Source organism: Staurois parvus, unplaced genomic scaffold, assembly GCF_062004578.1.
Source record: "Staurois parvus isolate SC_StPar_1 unplaced genomic scaffold, SC_StPar_1.0 ptg000472l, whole genome shotgun sequence".
NCBI classification, from domain to species: Eukaryota; Metazoa; Chordata; class Amphibia; order Anura; family Ranidae; genus Staurois; species Staurois parvus.
The window spans coordinates 3087973-3109830 of record NW_028318268.1 but is presented as its reverse complement, the minus strand read 5'-3'; the positions used below and the strand labels follow the sequence as shown (position 1 = coordinate 3109830).

General features: G+C 43.7%; 1 protein-coding gene across 3 annotated transcripts in view; it reads left to right on the top strand.

The window, feature by feature from the left end:
• Nucleotides 1–19759: 19759 nt before the first annotated feature.
• The window catches only part of LOC149452452 (lamin-B3-like), an 81896-nt gene continuing 79797 nt past the window's right edge, over nt 19760–21858 (top strand). For 2 of the 3 annotated variants that reach the window (XM_089689398.1, XM_089689397.1), the window contains exon 1: nt 19761–20193. In XM_089689398.1, coding sequence (XP_089545524.1) covers nt 19841–20193 — 353 coding nt within the window. In that variant the 5' untranslated portion in view covers nt 19761–19840. Of the gene's footprint in view, nt 20194–21858 lie in introns of all 3 variants that reach the window. The other variant, XM_089689399.1, reaches the window with a different exon arrangement.

The following is a 21858-nucleotide window of genomic DNA, read 5'->3' as shown; positions in this document are numbered from 1 at the left end:
ATTTATTTTTTTTATATTATTTATGGGTTTTTTTAACATACTGTCACCCTAGCTGTACAGTGTCAGCATAGTGACACTGTACTACTTGTGGGGGGTTAAGAAGATTTTTTTTTCTTTTTTTACACTGATTGCTTTTACACCCATAAAGGCTGTAAAAGCAATAATTTCTCTCTCTGGCTGCATTCTTGCAGCCATTGAGAAATATTGTGAGAGCTGTGATTGGTCACAGCTTGTCACATGGTACAAGAATGTTGTGAATGGCCTTGTACCATGTGACCTCTGTGATTATTCACAGGTTTCACAAGCAGTAAGCAATGATGTTACCATCATAGCCAGGTACTGGCTATATCATTATGCCATTCTGGGGCATTTACAGATGAGACTGTGAATATTCTTTTCCCCCCTAGTGCCCAGTACTGGGGCTGCTATGCACTTCCTGTTAGCAGAGTGGATTCAGTTTTACTGACAGCAGATGATCTTGGGACCTGTAGTTTTAGTACTGATTGAGCTACAATTACCAAAGAGCTGGGGAAGGAGGAGGATGCTCAGAGAGCAGATATATTCTACAGTAAGGGACTGATTCTCTCTTGACATGGGATTCAGAGCTGAACACAGGGGGACTGCTGTTCTCCTCCAAAGACAGATTGCTGGCCTACTGATGTGGGACTCTGAATATCAATTGAGCACAGGGGTGACACCGAGCACCACACTGGGCTCGGATTAGCGTCTCTGCATCGGGACTGTCACTGTTCAGTCTTCACACAGACATCTCTGCTCGCTGCGCTGACAGGCCATCAGGCAGTAACTCTGCACATCCCTGCAATCACAAATAACACAAGCACTTTCCTCACAACATATATGTGAAACAATTTAAATGTGACATTAAATTATCAATCAACCATCAATTAATAAACTTCAAGATAGAGTATATTAGTATTGGGAAAGAAGTTTGCATATGGTGCTTTTTTTTAAAGAATAAATATATAGAAGGACTCATGGAAGTAATTGGGACTTACTAATTACTACATACAAAGGATATATCTTGAAGTTTATTAATTTATGGTATGATAATGATTCACGTATATGTTGTGAGGGAAGCGCGGCACTGATGTGTTATTTGTGGTTTAGAGCACATTTTTATGAGTAGGAGGAGGTGCAGGCAGCTTTTCGTTTCTTATATCTTTTTAGATACTAGAGCTGCTCGCGGCATTGTATTTATTTTTGTACACCCCTGCAATCAGCCAAGAGCCTGTGCAAGAACTCTGTTTCTAGGAGGCCGTGCTGTCCATAGAATTGTTGAGCAGGCAGATGCCCTACCTCTTTCTCTCATCACTCTAGAGACACTGCATGCAGACACTTTTACACCTCAGTAACAGGAGATCTTTGCTTTAGGCAGTACCACAGCCTGTTTAATTTCATTGAATTATCTGTATTCACTAATGTTTATGGGCCCCTGCCATTGCTAGCAGAAGGGACCTCTTCTCTTTCAAGGTCATTGCTGTTGAAATTGGGGTACTTATATCTATTCATAGAGTTTATGTTTAAATAATTATCTGCATTCCCCATTGCGGTGACGGTGGTCAGAAGGGAGCTGATAAATCAAAATTCCCCCTCTTGCTGCTAATGTTGCAATTAAATGGCTGAAGCTTACTACTTATGACTGTATAATATGTTAAGCTTTGCTAGTTGATTATTTCTATTTTACCTGTTTTCTGCTTTTATGTATTAACTGGGATTGAATAACCTAAAACCATAATTTCTGCAGCCTACTCTTTTGAACAAGTTTAATATGGAGGTGTTACAAAAATAATTGTATCTCTTTCATTATTATTCTATACAGCTGAACTATGTCTGAACCCAGAGTGTCAGTGGTGTCGGGAGGCTTGCAAGGTCAGGGAAACCGCTGGGGACAGCATCATCAAGCAGCCCCTGCGGGGGGGGTAGCACTACACCAAATTAACAGTAAAAGCCATCCCTGGATTTGTTGGCAAATGTACAACTGATACGGAGTTAGCAGGAAGTGTTTATGTGGCTGACATCACTTTACAGCATAGACAGTATCTTGTTCAGTTTGTCTAGCCAGTAGATGTCTTGGCCAGCTCATGACCTGCCATAACATCAGCTGCTATTTATACATTCCTGCTACAAACATCTCCCTTTACTCTCTCAATATCAGCCTTGTCCTTGAGTCAAAGAATGATCACAGAATGCAATGACTGTATTTAAATGTGCAACCTAAGAATACATTTATAAATGTAGTGCTCCTCAAAAAATATATTAATTCATACTTGTGATTTGTGATAAACACATAACATAATCAAACGATAGTTTTATAAATGAAACAATTATAGTGACATGATTTCAATATATGAAAATGTCCAAATACAAAATGACATTGTTTCAGGGAGAACAACTGTCCATGATACTTTTTTAAAAATTATTTTTAGAATATTAAGTAAGACAATCTGTAATAAAAAAAAAACCTTCAAAACTACTCAGGAAAGGAAAACTTTTGTACTAAGTATAATTCTATCTGCCACAAAAGATAATGTGGACCTTGGGTTTTCTAAATAATTATAAAACAGCTTTATGACCCCCCCTCACCTCTGTGACTGTGTACTCCCCTTCACCCTCTCCCTTCCTTATCTCACTAACTATCCAAGTTAAACCGCTTCAGCGCCGCCTATAGCAGAAATACTGCTACAGGGCGGCACGGGTGCGCAAATCATGTATATATACTGGGGATGTCAATGACACCAAGTCAATGCCCCCCAGTGTCAGAATGCCCGCTGCAGTCCCGCTATAAGTCGCTGATTGCCGCCATTACTAGTAAAAAAAAAAAAAAAATTCCAGTATATATACCGCCATTTGTAAACACTATAACTTTCACGTAAAGCAATTAATTTACACATATTAGGATTTTCTTTTAGGCAGACATGTAGCAAAATACATTTTGGCCTAAATTTATGACGAAACTTGATTTTTAATTTTTTTTTACTGGAAATGTTTAATATGAAAAAAGTAAAAAATATAGTTTCTTTTTCAAAATTGTCGGTATTTTTTTGTTTATAGCATAAAAAATAAAAAATGCACAGGCGATCAAATACTACCAAAAGAAAGCTCTATTTGTGGGAAAAAAAGTATGTAAATTTCATTTTGGTGCACCGCTGCATGACCGCGCAATTGGCAGTTAAAGTAACGCAGCGCCGTATTGCAAAATATGGCCTGGTCATGAAGGGGGGTAAATCCTCTGGAGGGCTAGTGGTTAATAACCATTGCTGTGTATGTTTGTGTTTTCTTTTTTTTGCACATTTTTCTCAGAAATTGTCTTAATTAAAATTCTGCTAAAACATTATTTATTAGCATTGCTTGGACCTTGAAGGGAACACACCCCAAAAGCTTGTCCTGAAAATTCAGATGTTAGTGCAAAAAAAAAATAATATGGCTACAAAGCATTGTTTCAGGGTAAACTCAAGGAATTATATTATTATTATTATACAGTATTTATAAAGCTCCAACAGTTCGCTCAGCACTGTACATTACAAAGGGAGACAGAACATGCGACAGTACAGTAACAATACAATGTGATACACGAGCCATCAGACAAGTATAGGAGCATCCAAGTTTATATTTTTTCACAAAGAACTTATTCCAAGCAACAATTAAAACAATCAGCTATTTAAGCCCCTTTTCACATAGGTGGTCTGATCAGGTGTGCCTGTCAGTTTTTCATGCAGACCTGATCATAAGCTCTGTGTTAAGCCAGCTATGCATGGATCAAAGTTTGGCTGATTCAGCAGGGACTGAATGTACGGGCACCATGGGTGTACACAAGATGATCTATCGATCGACTTCCCAAATGATCAGTGCCACAAGCTATAGTTGGCAATGCTGATCATTGTGCTCTCACAGCAGGGAAGGCTCCCTGCCATAAGAACACAATAGCACAGTGGGAGTGATTCTCCCCATCCACCTGGAGTGTGTGGATGGGAGAATCAGCACATTTATAATGTATGGCCTGCCTGGTGGGCAGCTGGATGCGACCTTCTGTCCATTTACATCAAATTTCAAAATTGGGAAAGGTATGCGCACTAAACATGGATCCGATGCTACTCTAATGTTAACAGAGGCGAGTTAACATCCAGGGGCGGACTGACCATTCGTGCACTCGGACACTGCCCGAGGGCCCGGGGTCAGTAGGGGGCCCCATGAGATGCCCCTGGTACCTTTCATAGGCTTTTTTGGGTGCGGTTTGAGTGTGGGTGAGGACACAGGGGCCTCATGATCCCCTATTGCCCGGGGGCCCCATGAGTTGTCAGTCCGCCCCTGTTAACATCTGTGCGCCCACAGCCATACCTCCCAACTTTCTGAGATGGGAAATAGGTACAATTTAGTGGAAGGTATGCTGGCAAAAGACACACCTCTGCGTAGCACCATGTTACGAGTACCATGAAAAATTAGTATACAAAAAATTATTGGTTAACCCACAAATAATTTTTTTCCACTACTACTTTTTCTTTATACCTGCATTTCAAATGAAAAAAACTCAAGTTAGTAGTTAGATGTGTGGTAAACTGCAGTATAGCACTTCTAGTAACTAAATTGTACATTTTTCTTTCTAAAAAGGTCTGTACATCAGAGCAAAACGAAGTACAAATGAGGAGTAAAGAGAAAAAAAGGGACTTGCTTGCAAAAGAAGGACAGTCCTTCCAAATCAGGGACAGTTAGGGGCTATACATAGATCTAAAATGAGTCTAAAAAACACAGTTTTTTAAAGTGTTAGTTTGTCTTTTCATTTTTTCTGAAAAGATAAACTAACACCCTATTACCGTACCCACCCCCACCGCATCCCTGCTGCACTTACCTCTCTGGGTGATACAGTTTCACCATCCACGCAGCCTGGGGCAGCGGTCCTGGGATTCGAAAACCACAGTTACATGACTGTGCTGACCAATCAGAACTGCTCTGATCTCTCCCAGTGTCCCTAGGGAAAGAAAAGGAGGATCAGTGCAATTTTCATACCACAGGACCGTTGCGACAGGCTGCATGGACAGTGAAACCTTTTTACCCATGGAGGTAAGTGCAGTGTGGATCAGGGGCTGGGGATGGCGTGGGCTATTAGTATATCTTTTCTTTTTTTTTCTGAAAAATTTAACTTATACTTTACATACAGCAAAAAAAAAAGAAAAAGAATAGACACAAACGTCAAATAATTGACATTTGTTCAATACTGCTGACTCAGCGCTAGAACTGTTCACGGATCCCCTGCTGATCAGACCAGAGAGAACCTGTGTGAATGGGGCCTTATGCTGATCCAGAAAATGTTGGAAAGGCTTTTCAGTTTAGTTAAAGGAATTCTATAATCATAGCATAACCTTTCATTGTACAACATCATCAATGTATTAACATTACAACTAATAGTTTCTATTGACAATACAATGTAAGCTTACTTAAAAAATCTCCTATTATGTTGTGTATCTGCTTGTCTGCTGGCCTTCTCTGTCCACATCTTCCTGGATAACCTGTATGCTTTGCAGCTTCTCCTCAGTCCTTTCCAGGATCTTTCTAGTAGAAAGATCCTGAAAAAAAATGCAAGTTAAGTCCGCGTATACACTCATACAGGCACTTAAAGGTGTTTACATTTAAGGCTCCATGCATACTAGCATTTTTTTAAGCACCGAAAGACTGTTATCTTTTTTTTCTGCTCTTAGAAGCTAAATAGTGTTTTCCTATGTGTCCATGCACACTACTTTAGGCTATTAGCATTTTTTCAGCTTCAGTTTCGATGCACACGGGGTGTTTTGATAATGCTGGTAATGTTAGCTGTGTAAAGTCATGTTAAAAAAGTAAAGTGAGTTTTGCAGCTTTTTTTAGCATTAGCGTTTAGTGGCGTTTTCTAGAGTTTAGTGGCGTTTTCCCGCATTTGCGGTTTTTTGTGTTTTAAAAAAAAACATTTGTTTTTGTCAAAAAAAGTCCAAAAACACGGTTTGCGGCATTTTACTGCGTTTTTCAGCATTAGAACATTTTTACAGCTAAAAAACACCTCTAGAAACCCACTAGTCCTGTTTTTCTTTTCACCCAAAAAACATCCCTGCCAAAAAACGTTGATTACAGCCTATGTGTGCATGGACACATAGGATAACATGCTGGGGGTTTACTGGCTGTAGAAAAAAAATGTCAAAAGCCAAAACTGCAGCTGTAAAAGCGTCCAGTGTGCATGAGGACTCAGCATCTAGGAACAGAAAAAAAATAGTTTTTGTAGTTTTTTGTACTGTTTTTCCAGCAGAAAAAAAACACTAAACGCCCCTAGACGCTATTAAAACGCTCCTAATATGTTTTTTCTAGCTTTTTTTTATGTACTATAAAAACGCTAATGCTTCTAAATGCTTCTGAATGCTACATAAATTCCACTAGAAAACGCTATTACCAGTGGTTTTTATCCAGCATTTCTTCCAGCGATTTTTGAGCTTAAAAAAAAACCGCTAGTGTGCATATATATACAAAAATTATTACACTAAAACATAAAATGTTATTTTTTCTTTTTTTTCATTGCTATGAACGCAGCACTGCATTATGGTTCTCTACACAGCTGTTTTGCATTGTTCCATAGAAAACAAAGCATCTATGTTTGGATGTGTAAAACACAGTGGCTAAATGGTTAGCACTTCAGCCTGTGCATGTCTAGGGTCATTGGTTTGAATCCCAGCCACGGCACCTCCTGCCTGGAGTTTGCATGTTCTCTTTGTCCCTCATTTAGTCCCCACATTGCCCTTTTATTTCATTCTCCTCCTACCCTTAGTCTCACCATGACATGAGCATGATCTGAGATAGACATACAGTATCTCACAGAAGTGAGTCCACCCCTCACGTTTTTGTAAATATTTTATTATATCATATGACAACACTGAAGAAATGACACTTTGCTACAATTTTATTTATTATTATTATACAGGATTTATATAGCGCCAACAGTTTGCTCAGCACTGTACATTATAATGGGAGACAGTACACGAGACAGTACAGTAACAATACAATTCAATACATGAGGGGTTTGAGGGCCCTGCTCCTTGGAGCTTACAATCTAGGAGGGAGGGGATAGTGGTACAGGAGTAAATAGCTGTGGGGAATGGAGTGGTAGGAAGAGTGGAGGAGATCGGCAATTAGCTGAGGGCGGGGTAGGCTTCCCTGAAGAGATGGGTTTTCAGAGTGCACCAAAAGGTGAGGAGAGTAGATGATAGTCTGATGGATTGCGGTAGGGAGTTCCAGAGGATGGGGGAAGCCCTGGAGAAGTCCTGGAGACGGGCATGGGAGGAGGAGACCAGGGAACTAGAGAGTAGGAGGTCTTCTGAGGAGCAGAGAGTACGTTTTGGGTGGTATTTGGATATCAGATCGGTGATGTAGTTTGGGGCAGTGTTATGAACAGCTTTGTACGTCAATGTTAGCATTTTGAATTGTATCCGTTGAGCAATCGGAAGCCAGTGGAGGGATTGGCAGAGGGGGGTGGTGGATACAGAGCGGTTAGTAAGTTGGATGAGCCTGGTTGCAGTATTCAGGATAGACTGAAGCGGGGATAGCCTGCGGTGAGGTAAGCCGGTGAGGAGGGAGTTACAGTAGTCAAGTCGTGATATAATAAGGGAGTGAATGAGTTGCTTAGTAGTTTCCGGGGTTAGGAATGGACGTATTTTGGAAATGTTGCAGAGGTGGAGTCTACACGAGTTTGTCAGCGATTGGACCTGGGGCTGGAAAGACAGATTGGAGTCTAGGATGACACCTAGTACTCTGGCTTGCGGGTTGGGACTGATGGTGGCGATGTTGGTCGTGATGGAGAAGTTGGAGGGGCGCGGGCTGGGGGGAAAACTAGGAGCTCGATTTTGGAAAGATTTAGTTTGAGGAAGAGGATTGACATCCAATCCGATATGTCGTTCAGTAGGCTTGTGATATGGGCAGAGACTGAAGGGGTGAGGCGAGGGGTAGAGAGATAGATTTGCGTGTCGTCGGCATAGAGATGGTAGTTGAAGCTGTAAGAGTGTATCAGTTGGCCAAGGGAGGAGGTGTAGATGGAGAAGAGAAGAGGCCTGAGGAAAGAACCTTGAGGGGCCCCAACAGAGAGGGGGAGTGAGGGGGAGGTGGCAGCGTTATTGGTAACACTGAAGGAGCGCTGTGATAGATAGGAAGAGAGCCAGGAGAGAGCGGAGTCTCTGAGGCCAAGAGAGTGTAGTTTTTTGAGAAGGAGGGGGTGGTCAACCGTGTTGAAAGCCGCGGAGAGGTCGAGGAGTAGGAGCACTGAATAGTGGCCATTAGCTTTGGCAGTTAGCAGGTCGTTGGTGAGCTTGAGTAGGGCAGTTTCGGTAGAGTGTAGGGGACGGAAGCCAGACTGTAGGGGATCAAGGAGGTTGTTGTCGGTGAGGTGGGAACTCAGGCGATTATAGACTAAGCGCTCAAGGAGTTTGGATGTAAATGGCAGCAGGGAGATGGGTCTAAGGTTGTTCAGGTCGGTGGGATCCAGGAAAGGTTTTTCAAGTAGGGGAGTGATGTGCACGTGCTTCAGAGGGGAGGGGATTGCGCCAGTAGAGAGGGAGAGAGTAAAGATGTGAGTGAGGGAGCGTAGGATGGAGGAGGGTGAACGTAGAAGTTGTGAGGGGACAGGGTCAAGGGGGCAGGTGGTGAGGCGGGCTTCAGAGAAGACCTTAGTGACCTCTTCAGTGGTAGCCAGGTCGAAGGAGTGGAGTGTTGAGGAGGTTTTAGTGTGAGGAATGCTAGGTGGGGTGGAGGTCTGGTCAGTGGCGAGGTCAAAGAAGAGTGTTGAGGGGGTTTTCGTGTGAGGGATGCTAGGTGAGGTGGAAGTCTGAGCAGTGGCACTGTCCCTACGAATTGCGTCGATCTTATTTTTGAAGTGGTTAGCAATCTCGTGGGCAGTGAGTGAGGTACTGGGTGGAGGTGGAGAGAGTAGAGTTAAAAGTAGAGAAGAGCCGGCGAGGACTGGAGGAGAGGGTATTGATGAGGGTAACAAAGTAGGGTTGCTTGGCAGCGTGAAGGGAGGAAGTGTAGGTGAGGAAGGCAGATTTATATCGGGTGAACGCTTGTTGGTATCTGGTTTTGCGCCATAGTCGTTCCAGCGCACGACTGCATCGTTTGAGATTTTTGGTATGGTCAGTCTGCCAGGGTTGAAGCGGTTGGGGTCTAATGCTTCGTGTAGTTAGGGGTGCTAACGAGTCTAGAGCGGCTGACAGCGAGTTGTTATAAACAGTAGTGGCCAAGACAGGGCAGGACAGGGGAAGGATACTGTCGTAAAGTTGCTACAATGTGACGTAGTGAGTGTACAGCTTGTATAACTGTAAATTTGCTGTCCCCTCAAAATAACTCAACACACAGCCATTAATGTCTAAACCGCTGGCAACAAAAGTGAGTACACCCCTAAGTGAAAATGTCCAAATTGGGCTAAATTAGCTATTTTCCCTCCCCGATGTCATGTGACTCGTTAAGTGTTACAAGGTCTCAGGTGTGAATGGGGAGCAGGTGTGTTAAATTTGGTGTCATCGGCACCTCATGGCAAAGAACTCTCTGAGGTTCTGAAAAAAAGAATTGTTGCTCTACATAAAGATGGCCTAGGCCAGTGGTCGGCAAGCCGCGGCTCGCGAGCCACATGCGGCTCTTTACACGCTTTAATGCGGCTCTTGTGTGCCGGGCGCCCGCTCCCCTCCCTCCTCTCGGGCGGCAGGGACTCTGCAGCGTGATCCAAAAAAAAAACAGCCAGGGCAGCGCGCTCAAATGCAAATGATTGGCCAGTCTCGCTGCCACTCACATCCTGATAGCCAGTGATTGGCTGTCAGGATGTGTGTAGGCGGGGCAGCGTGACAAACGTGAGAGGAGCTAGGCTCCTCTCACAGTCCGCCCTGAAGACCGGGACGGCGCGGGAACACGGCGAGAGGAACGCGCGGAGCAAAGGTAAGTGAATTGACACAGGGGGGACTTGGCTTACTACTTACTTACTACTACTATATGAGGGATGAATTAATATGGGGGATGAATTACTATATGGGGGATGAATTACTATATAGGGGATGAATTACTATATGGGGGATGAATTACTATAGGGGGGATGAATTACTATATGGGGGATGAATTACTATATGGGGGATGAATTAATATGGGGGATGAATTACTATATGGGGGATGAATTACTATATGGGGGATGAATTACTATAGGGGGGATGAATTACTATATGGGGGATGAATTACTATATGGGGGATGAATTACTATATGGGGGATGAATTACTATGGGGGATGAATTACTATATGGGGGATTAATTACTATAGGGGGGATGAATTACTATGGGGGATGAATTACTATATGGGGGATGAATTACTATGGGGGATGAATTACTATGGGGGATGAATTACTATATGGGGGATGAATTACTATATGGGGGATGAATTACTATGGGGGATGAATTACTATATGGGGGATGAATTACTATGGGGGATGAATTACTATGGGGGATGAATTACTATAGGGGATGAATTACTATAGGGGATGAATTACTATAGGGGATGAATTACTATATGGGGGATGAATTACTATGGGGGATGAATTACTATGGGGGATGAATTACTATATGGGGGATTAATTACTATATGGGGGATGAATTACTATGGGGGATGATTTACTATATGGGGGATGAATTACTATAAAAACTTATTGAAACTAAAAACAGTGTACCATCCTATGTATTTTCAGTTTTAAAAATGTGGCTCTCAAAATAAATTTTTGGCGAGATTTGGCTCAGTTGAAAAAAAAGGTTGCCCACCACTGGCCTAGGCTATAAGAAGATTGCCAAGACCCTGAAACTGAGCTGCAGCACTGTGGCCAAGACCATACAGCGGTTTAACAGGACAGGCTCCACTCAGAACATGCCTCACCATGGTCGACCAAAGAAGTTGAGAGCACATGCTCAGCGTCATATCCAGAGGTTGTCTTTGGGAAATAGACGTATGAGTGCTGCCAGCATTGCTGCAGAGGTTGAAGGGGTGGGGGGTCAGCCTGTCAGTGCTCAGACCATTCGCCGCACATTGCATCAAATTGGTCTGCAAGGCTGTCGTCCCAGAAAGAAGCCTCTTCTAAAGATGATGCACAAGAAAGCCCGCAGTTTGCTGAAGACAAGCAGAGTAAGGACATGGATTACTGGAACCATGTCCTGTGGTCTGATGAGACCAAGATAAACTAGGTTCAGATGGTGTCAAGCGTGTGTGGCGGCAACCAGGTGAGGAGTACAAAGACAAGTGTGTCTTTCCTACAGTCAAGCATGGTGGTGGGAGTGTCATGGTCTGGGGCTGCATGAGTGCTGCCGGCAATGGGGAGCTACAGTTCATTGAGGGAACCATGAATGCCAACATGTACTGTGACATACTGAAGCAGAGCATGATCCCCTTCCTCCAGAGACTGGGCCGCAGGGCAGTATTCCAACATGATAACGACCCCAAACACACCTCCAAGACGACCACTGCGGAGGGTAAAGGTGATGGACTGTCCAAGCATGTTCCAGACCTAAACCCTATTGAGCATCTGTGGGGCATCCACAAAAGAAAGGTGGAGGAGTGCAAGGTCTTTAACATCCACCAGCTCCGTGATGTCATCATGGAGGAGTGAAAGAGGACTCCAGTGGCAACCTGTGAAGCGCCGCTGAACTCCATGCCCAAGAGGGTTAAGGCAGTGTTGGAAAATAATGGTGGCCACACAAAATATTGACACTTTGGGCCCAATTTGGACATTTTCACTTAGGGGTGTACTCACTTTTCTTGCCAGCGGTTTAGACATTAATGGCTGCATGTTATTTTGAGGGGACAGCAAATTTACACTGTTATACAAGCTGTACACTGACTACGTCACATTGTAGCAAAGTGTCATTTCTTCAGTGTTGTCACATTAAAAGATACAATAAAATATTTACAAAAATGTGAGGGGGTGTACTCACTTCTGTGAGATACTGTATATATTGGAGGGACAGTATATATTGGAAGTGGGGTATATATTGGAGGGATGATATATATTGGACGTATAATATATAGGTATATTTTGGAAGTATGGTATATATTGGTGTATTTTGGAGGGATGGTATATATTGGTGTATATTGGAGGGATGGTATATATTGGAAGTACAATATATATATTGATGTATACAGGTAGGGACATACTAAAAGGAATGACAGAATGGAATGCCCATAGATTTTAACAGAGCAGTGGAATGCCCATAGAGAATAATGGAGTCAGACCCATCAGACATATCACATACATCCTTAGTAGATATAATCTCCACATTCAGTGGTGATGTTAAAAAAAGGAGATGAAGCGAGATTATCATTGTTCTCCATGGAATGACAAAAGTGACAGAAAGGAATGCCCATAGAATACAATGGGAAGAAAAATATGAACTCATTTGCAGACAAATCTAAGAAACACAACAATTCCACCTTCCCCACAGGTGTTCCCCGAGGAGGGTAGCAGATTGTAAAATTTTAGAAAATTGTAATTATAGCGGTTTTCTATGGAATGACAAAAGAGAATGCCCCTAGGGCAGGGGTGGGCAAACTTTTTGACTTGAGGGCCGCAATGGGTTCATATATTGGACCCGGGGGCCGGACCAAGAGTAGATGAATGATGTGTATGTGTCATCCATAGTAAGTATAGTAATATTCCCCCATAGTAAGCATAGTAATTAATCCCCCATATAGTAATTCATCCCCCATAGTAATTCATCCCCATATAGTAATTCATCCCCCATATAGTAATTCATCCCCCATAGTAATTCATCCCCCATATAGTAATTCATCCCCCATAGTAATTCATCCCCCATATAGTAATTCATTCCCCATATTATTTCATCCCCCATAGTACTATTCCCCCCCAAGTAGTAAGCCAAGTCCCCCCTGTGTCAATTTACTTACCTTTGCTCCGCGCGTTCCTCTCGCCGTGTTCCCGCACCGTTCCGGTCTTCAGGGCAGACTGTGAGAGAAGCCTAGCTCCCCTCACGTTCGTCACGCTGCCCCGCCTACACACATCCTGACAGCCAATGTATCACGCTCCGCGGGCCGGATTAAAAGGTCTGCCGGGCCGTATACGGCCCGCGGGCCGTAGTTTGCCCATTGCTGCCCTAGAGTATAAAGGGAACCAAGATGCAATCTGGAATCAGAACCATTCAACATTCCAAATAAATCCTTAGCAGACATACGCTCCAAATTCAGTGGTGATGTTTAAAATTGAAATTAGGCGGGATTATCATTCTTTCTATGGAATGAGAAAGATGAATGACAGAAGAGAATGCCCATAGAATAAAATGGGAAGCAAAATTAACCTCCCCCACAGGTGTTCCCCAAGCAGAGTAGCAGATTGTAAGAATTATATTATTTAGGATTATGGCAGTTTTCTCTGGAATAACACAAAGGTATACCATAGAGCAGTGGTCTCTAAACTGGCCCGAGGGCAAGATATGGCCTTATTTCTGCAACTGACACCAATAATTGGGCATGACTTCACCCACTGACACCAACAATGGGACATAATTCCTTCTACTGACACCAACAATCAGGCACTATTCCTCTGACACCAACAATCAGGCACTATTCCACTCACTGACACCAACAAACAGGCACTATTCCTCCAACTGACACCAACAAACAGGCCCTATTCCTCCCACTGACACCAACAATCAGGCCCTATTCCTCCCACTGACACCAACAATCAGGCACTATTCCTCTGACACCAACAATCAGGCACTATTCCACTCACTGACACCAACAAACAGGCACTATTCCTCCAACTGACACCAACAAACAGGCCCTATTCCTCCCACTGACACCAACAATCAGGCACTATTCCTCCCACTGACACCAACAATCGGGCACTATTCCTCTCACTGACACCAACAATCGGGCACTATTCCTCTCACTGACACCAACAAACAGGCACTATTCCTCTCACTGACACCAACAAACAGGCACTATTCCTCTCACTGACACCAACAATCAGGCACTATTCCTCCCACTGACACCAACAATCAGGCACTATTCCTCCCACTGACACCAACAATCAGGCACCATTCCTCCTACTGACTGCAACAATCAGGCACTATTCCTCCCACTGACACCAACAATCAGGCACTATTCCTCCCATTGACACCGACAATCAGGCACTATTCCTCCCACTGACTCCAACAATCAGGCACTATTCCTCCTACTGACACCAACAATCAGGCACTATTCCTCCTACTGACACCAACAATCAGGCACTATTCCTCCCACTGACACCAATAATCGGGCACTATTCCACTCACTGACACCAACAATCAGGCACTATTTCTCCCACTGACACCAACAATCGGGCACTATTCCTCCCTGTAATAGCAAAATCCGCCCCCTCCCCTCCCCAAGGCCTGAGTGCCAGTAAACTGGTTAGAAAGTTTGGAGACCCCTGCCCTAGAGTATAAATGGGAAGTAAATTGTGACTTTACATCCAAACCATTAGACATATCAAATAAATCCTTAGTAGATGTACTCTGTGAACTTGGTGGTGATGCTGAAAATTGAGATTGAGAGCGATTATCATTGCAGTCTATGGAATGACAGAAGTGAATGCCCAGAGAAGAAGCAAGACGTGACTTGTGCTGGCCATAGACGGGTCGAAAACTGGCCGTTTAAAAAAAAAAACAAAACAAAAAAATCGGTCATTCAATAGGCCAACATTACCACCTATGGTAAAAAAAAAAAAAAAAACTGCCGATTTTCGTCCCGTCTACGGCTAGCATTTAATTACTTCTGCTCCTTGCAGAGAGCTCCTGTCAGGAAACGAGAAGATCACTGCGGCGCACGAATCTGCACATACGTAGGATCCCGACAAGACATACAGGCAGGCGGGCAATAGGACCCAGGCGCGCCTGTCACCAATGACGGCGCCGGGCAGGCACTAGGACCCAGGCGCGCCTGTCGGCGCCGGGCGGGCTATTTAAACCAGCTCTTGCAATGCTCACATTGCCGTATGGTCTTGTTCCTGCTTGTTCTGTTCCTGAGATTGCTTTGTTGCCGACCTAGCCTGACCCTGATTGCCGTTGACCGTCTCCTGCCCTGACCCTTGGCTCGTCTTGACTTCTCTTCTGCCTGTTCCTGATGATCTGACCTCCTGCTGCTGAACCTGGTCTGTGACCTGATTACTCTTTGCTTACTGCTCTGTACCGTTTGCCTCCACTGTTACCGACCCGGCCTGCCTGACTTCGCTGTCTCTCCACGGTGTCATCCGTCCATCCATCCTGCACGGATCCACCCGCTGCTGCCAAATCTGCTCCGCCTCTTCACAGCAGGATCTGATCCGCTTCATACCACTGGCATTTACCTCTACCACAGCTGGGTGTACTCAGGGGCCACGACCTGGTCTCATCCTGCTCCAATTCCATCCCCACCATCAGGGGCTCTGGTGAATAAGCAGACTGGGGCTTAGACTCCGCGCCCTGGAGAACCCTCGGCCTGTGGATCTCTAGAGTCACTGCCAGTCGGTACCTGACAGCTCCGCTATTATATTTGACATGAAAAAGTATTGCGGTTGCAACAATATATCCATTTGTATCCATTTCAGATACAGATGGTTTTATTCGGATACAAATAGATACATTGTTGCAACCGCAATACTTTTCATTTAAAATATGATAGCTGACTGGAATTCTTCTTTTTCTTCTTGCAGGTCACGGCTCATGCGTAGATTTTTTTATCGATAAAACAATCGGCCGATTTGCCCATCATTGCTGGGAAAATCAGCCGATTTTCTTCCAACTTTACCAATAAAAATAATGTGCCAAAACCCTGAAAAATGGCCGACCAATTAACCCACTAACGGTGCGAAAATTGGCCGATTTTCGACCCATCTATGGCCTGCATTGGAGTGGAACCCATCAGGTATATAGGAAATAAATGTTAGCAGACAGACCCTCCACATTCGGTGGCGATGTTTACAATTCAGATTAAGCAGGACTATCATTGCTTTCCGTGGAATGAGAAAGGTGGATGGCAGAAGGAAATGTCCGTATAATAGAATGAAAAGCAAAATACAAATGTATTTGCAGACAAATCTGTGTCACGTAACCATCATTTTTCAACTGTCAAAAAAAAAAACCCTAATTTATCCAACTCTCATTTTTTGCCACTGTAAAAAATTAACTGTCATTTAATATTAACTGTCCTAAAAAATTATAATCCCACTTCATCTCAATTTTAAACATCATCACTTAATGTGGAGAGTATGTCTGCTAAGGATTTAACAGTTGAAAAATTACATTTAATTTTTGACAGTTGAAAACTGACAGTTATTTTTGAGTGGCAAAAAATGAGTTATTTTGACAGTGGAAAAATGACAGTTAAAACTTGACAGTGGAAAAAAAAATAGTTGAAAAATGAGGCTTTTTTGACAGTTGAAAAATGACAGTAATTTTTGACAGTGCCGAAAAAGGACAGTTAATTTTGACAGTGGCAAAAAATGACCGTTAATAATCAACAGTGGCAAAAAATGACAGTTAAAAAATTGGGGTTTTTTTTTACACGGGCAAAAAATGACAGTTGAAAAATGAGGGTTTTTCGACAGTTGAAAAATGACAGTTGAAAGACGACAGTAATTTTTGACAGTGGCAAAAAATTAGTTATTTTTAAAAGTGGCAAAACAAATGACAGTTCAAAAATGAGTTATTTTTTGACAGTGGCAAAAATTAACTGTCATTTTTTTTCACTGTCAAAAATAACTCATTTTTCAACTGTCAAAACCTCATTTTTCAACTGTCATTTTTTGCCACTGTCAAACATTAATTGTCATTTTTCATCACTGTCAAAAATGTAATTGTCATTTTTTTGCCACTGTCAACACATTAACTGTCATTTTTTGCCACTGTCAAAACATTAACTGTCATTTTATTTCACTGTCAAAAATGAACTGTCATTTTTTGCCACTGTCAAAAATAACTGTAATTTTTTGCCACTGTCAAAAATTAACTGTCAGTTAATTTTTGACAGTGAAATAAAATGACAGTTAATGTTTTGACAGTGGCAAAAAATGACAGTTAATGTGTTGACAGTGGCAAAAAAATGACAATTACATTTTTGACAGTGATGAAAAATGACAGTTAATGTTTGACAGTGGCAAAAAATGACAGTTGAAAAATGAGGTTTTGACAGTTGAAAAATGAGTTATTTTTGACAGTGGCAAAAAATGACAGTTAATGTTTTGACAGTGGCAAAAAAATGACAGTTAATGTTTGACAGTGGCAAAAAATGACAGTTGAAAAATGAGGTTTTGACAGTTGAAAAATGAGTTATTTTTGACAGTGAAAAAAAATGACAGTTAATCTTTGACAGTGGCAAAAAATGACAGTTAATGTTTTGACAGTGGCAAAAAAATGACAGTTAATTTTTGACAGTGGCGAAAAATGACCGTTGAAAAATGACAGTTATTTTTTACAGTGAAAAAAATGACCATTAACTTTTGACAGTAGCAAAAAACTACAGTTGAAAAATTACAGTTATTTTTGACAGTGAGAAAATGACAGTTAATTTTTGACAGTGGGAAAAAATTACATTTTCTCACTGTCAAAAATAACTGTAATTTTTCAACTGTAATTTTTTGCCACTGTCAAAAGTTAATGGTCATTTTTTTCACTGTCAAAAATAACTGTCATTTTTCAATGGTCATTTTTCGCCACTGTCAAAAATTAACTGTAATTTTTTGTTACTGTCAAAAATAATTGTCATTTTCAACTGTCAAAAAACCCCTCATGTTTCAACTGTCATTTTTCGCCACTGTCAAAAATAACTCATTTTTTGCTACTGTCAAAAATTAATCAATTTTTTGCCACTGCCAAAAATTAACTGTAATTTTTTTGCCACTGTCAAAAATGAACTGTAATTTTGTTACTGTCAAAAATAACTCATTTTTCAACTGTCAAAAAACCCCTAATTTTTCAACTGTCATTTTTTTGCCACTGCCAAAAATAACTAATTTTTTGCCACTGTAAAAAATGAACTGTCATTTTTTGCCAGGGTCAAAAATTTACTGTCATTTTTCAACTGTCAAAAAAAACCTCATTTTCAACTGTCATTTTTTGCCTCTGTCAAAAATAAGTTTTTTTTTCAACTGTCAAAAAAAATAACTCATTTTCTGCCACTGTCAAAAATTAACAATTCAAAACATTTACAGTTGAAAAAGGTTTTTTGACAGTTCAAAAAAGACAGTTACACAGGTTTGTCTGCAAATACATCTTTGCAATATATATCTTTGTATTTTGCTTTTCTTTCTATTATATTCCCTTCTGCCATCCACCTTTCTCATTCCACAGAAAGCAATGATAATCCCACTTAATCTCAATTTTCAGCATCACCGCGGAATTCACAGAGTATGTCTGCTAAGGATTTATTTCATACGTCTGATGGTTTGGATGTCGTCACAATTTGCTTCCCATTATACTCTATGCAGGGGTGGGCAACTGTGGCCCTCCAGCTGTTGTAGAACTACAAGTCCCATGAGGCATTGCAAAACTGACAGTTACAAGCATGACTCCCAAAGGCAGAGGCATGATGGGACTTGTAGTTCACCAACAGCTGGAGGGCCACATTTGCCCACCCCTGATCTATGTTATACCTTTGTGTCATTCCAGAGGAAGCAGCCATAATCCTAAATAATATTCTCACAATCTGCTGCCCTCCTCGGGGAACCCCTGTGGGGAAGCTGGAATTGTTGTGTTTCTTAGATTTGTCTGCAAATGAGTTCATATTTTGCTTCCCATTGTATTCTATGGGCATTCCTTTCTGTCACTTTTGTCATTCCATAGAGAACAATGATAATCCCACTTTATGTATTTTATAACATCATCACTGAACGTGGAGAGTATATCTGCTAAGGATGTATGTGATGTCTGATGGGTCTGACCCCATTATTCTCTATGGGCATTCCACTGCTCTGTTAAAGTCTATGGGCATTCCATTCTGCCATTCCTTTTAGTATGTTCCCTCTATGTGCGTCTCCTTCCATTCCATCATTTTCTATTGGCATCTCCTTCCGTTCCATCGTTCTCTATGGGCATCTCCTTCCCTTCCATCGTTCTCTATGGGCATCTCCTTCCCTTCCATCGTTCTCTATGGGCATCGCCTTCCCTTCCATCGTTCTCTATGGGCATCGCCTTCCCTTCCATCACTTTCTATGGGCATCTCCTTCTCTTCCATCGTTCTCTATGGGCATCACCTTCCCTTCAATCGTTCTCTATGGGCATCGCCTTCCCTTCAATCGTTCTCTATGGGCATCGCCTTCCCTTCCATCGTTCTCTATGGGCATCGCCTTCCCTTCCATCGTTCTCTATGGGCATCGCCTTCCCTTCCATCGTTCTCTATGGGCATCGCCTTCCCTTCCATCGTTCTCTATGGGCATCGCCTTCCCTTCCATCGTTCTCTATGGGCATCGCCTTCCCTTCCATCGCTTTCTATGGGCATCTCCTTCCCTTCCCTCGTTCTCTATGGGCATCTCCTTCCCTTCCCTCGTTCTCTATGGGCATCTCCTTCCCTTCCATCGTTCTCTGTGGGCATCTCCTTCCCTTCCATCACGGTCTATTAGCATCTCAGTCCGTCATTCCCGTTAGTATGTCCCATTCAGGTCCCGGGTTGAGGTGATCCATCCCTCACACACAAGGCTCGGTTCGGTACCGGAAGTCAGGTCAACTGCGGTCGTCGGATCTCTCCGCCCCCCGGTACCTGAGCGGTCCAGCCGGAATTTCCAGGGGACCCATTATAGGCGGACACTCTCCCTCTCACTCCCACATATCGGACATGGCGGCGTCCACTCCGGGTAGAAGCGGCCCCCGGGCTCACCCGACTCCATCCCCGGGCAGTCCGACTCGCCTGTCCCGCCTGCAGGAGAAGGAGGAGCTGCGGCACCTGAATGACCGGCTGGCCGCGTACATCGAGCGGGTCCGGTCTCTGGAGGCGGACAAGTCTCTGCTGAAGCTGCAGCTGGAGGAGAAGGAGGAGGTGAGCTCCCGGGAGGTGACGACCCTCAGGCTGCTCTATGAGACCGAACTGGCGGACGCTCGGAAACTGCTGGACCACACCGCCAACGAGAGGGCCCGACTGCAGGTGGAGCTGGGCAAGACCCGCGAGGACCACCGACAGCTACAGGCCAGGTCAGTGCGGGCACACCGGGGGCGGGGCCGGGTCACCGGGGGCGGGGCCACTGGGTCATGAAGAGAAGGATTGGGTTATGGGGGGGGATAGATTATGGGGGGAGGTCAGTCAGTGGTGGGGGAGGGGATGACTAGGTCATTGGGTTATGGGGGGATAGATTATGGGGGGAGGTCAGTCAGTGGTGGAGGAGGGGATGACTAGGTCATTGGGTTATGGGAGGATAGATTATGGGGGGAGGTCAGGATCAGTGGTGGGGGAGGGGATGACTAGGTCATTGGGTTATGGGGGGATAGATTATGGGGGGAGGTCAGGATCAGTGGTGGGGGAGGGGATGACTAGGTCATTGGGTTATGGGGGGATAGATTATGGGGGGAGGTCAGGATCAGTGGTGGGGGAGGGGATGACTAGGTCATTGGGTTATGGGGGGATAGTTTATGGGGGGAGGTCAGGATCAGTGGAGGGGGAGGGGATGACTAGGTCATTTTGGGTTAAGGGGGGATGGATGATGGGGGGGAGGGCAGGTTCAGTGGTGGGGGAGGGGATGACTAGGTCATTGGGTTATGGGGGGAGGGCAGGGTCAGTGGTGGGGGAGGGGATGCCTTGGTCATTGGGTTATGGGGGGAGGGGATGACTAGGTCAGTGGGTCATGAAGTTGCCTGGGTCATTCTCAGAGGGCACTTTGTCATTGGAGGGGCTGTGTTGGGGTGAGATCATGTGAGGAGGGGGCTGGGTCACTATGGTGGGGTAGGTTATTGATGGGACTGCCCCCCCCATTTAGATCAAATCCTCCTGGACTTGTAAACATTAGCTTTGTTCTTTGAAGAGCAATTCACATTCAGATCTCTCTTCAGAGACAGGTGATGAGGGAGTTTTGTATCCTCATCTCACCCTCCTGCTTTACCACCTTGAACCCCACGCTAGCACCCTCATGGATTGGGGTTTGCATAGCGTCCCCATTCACTTGAGCCCCCATTCACACTGATTCAACTTGTCATATGATCTGCCAGCTCAAAATCACATGACAAGTCGCACCCTGTTTGTGCCTAAGGAACCGTTCACACCGTTCGCTGCGACTGACTTGTTCCTATTTTGAAAAATGTTCCCGCACTTTTTTGGCGATTTCTTGTGCAGCTTGCATTGACATTTGTGTCAGATTTGTGTCATTTGTGCAGATGTCGGCAAGGCGCACAGGAAATCGCACTGAGCGGCAGGTTTGACATTGCGCTACTTCAGCTGATGTATTGTGAGTTCAAAGCTGCGTTCAGTGTGAGCCAGGGCTGAATGTCACATTTGGTGGGTGATAGTACCCACTAGAAGCAGCGGGGGATCTCAGTCCTTCTGGGATTATGAAGCGAAGTATTGAGGCCACAGAATGTGTACACTCCCGGGCGCTGCCTCCGCAGCTATAGGAGGAGCAGTTGGGGTGGTGGAAAAAGCGCAGTTCAACTGTGAGGTTTTACTGCCCCTCAACTACTAGTGTGAACGAGCCCTTTGTTCCTCTCTTCTTGCCTTGTACCTCATTCTGGACTGATTCATGTCCTTCTATAGCAGTGATCTCCAAACTGTAGCCCAGAGGCCAGATGCGGCCCTTTGCTTGCTTTTATCTGGCCCTCAGGGCATTAATCCTCCCACTGCTAGCAACAGTGTGGCATAATTCCTACCAC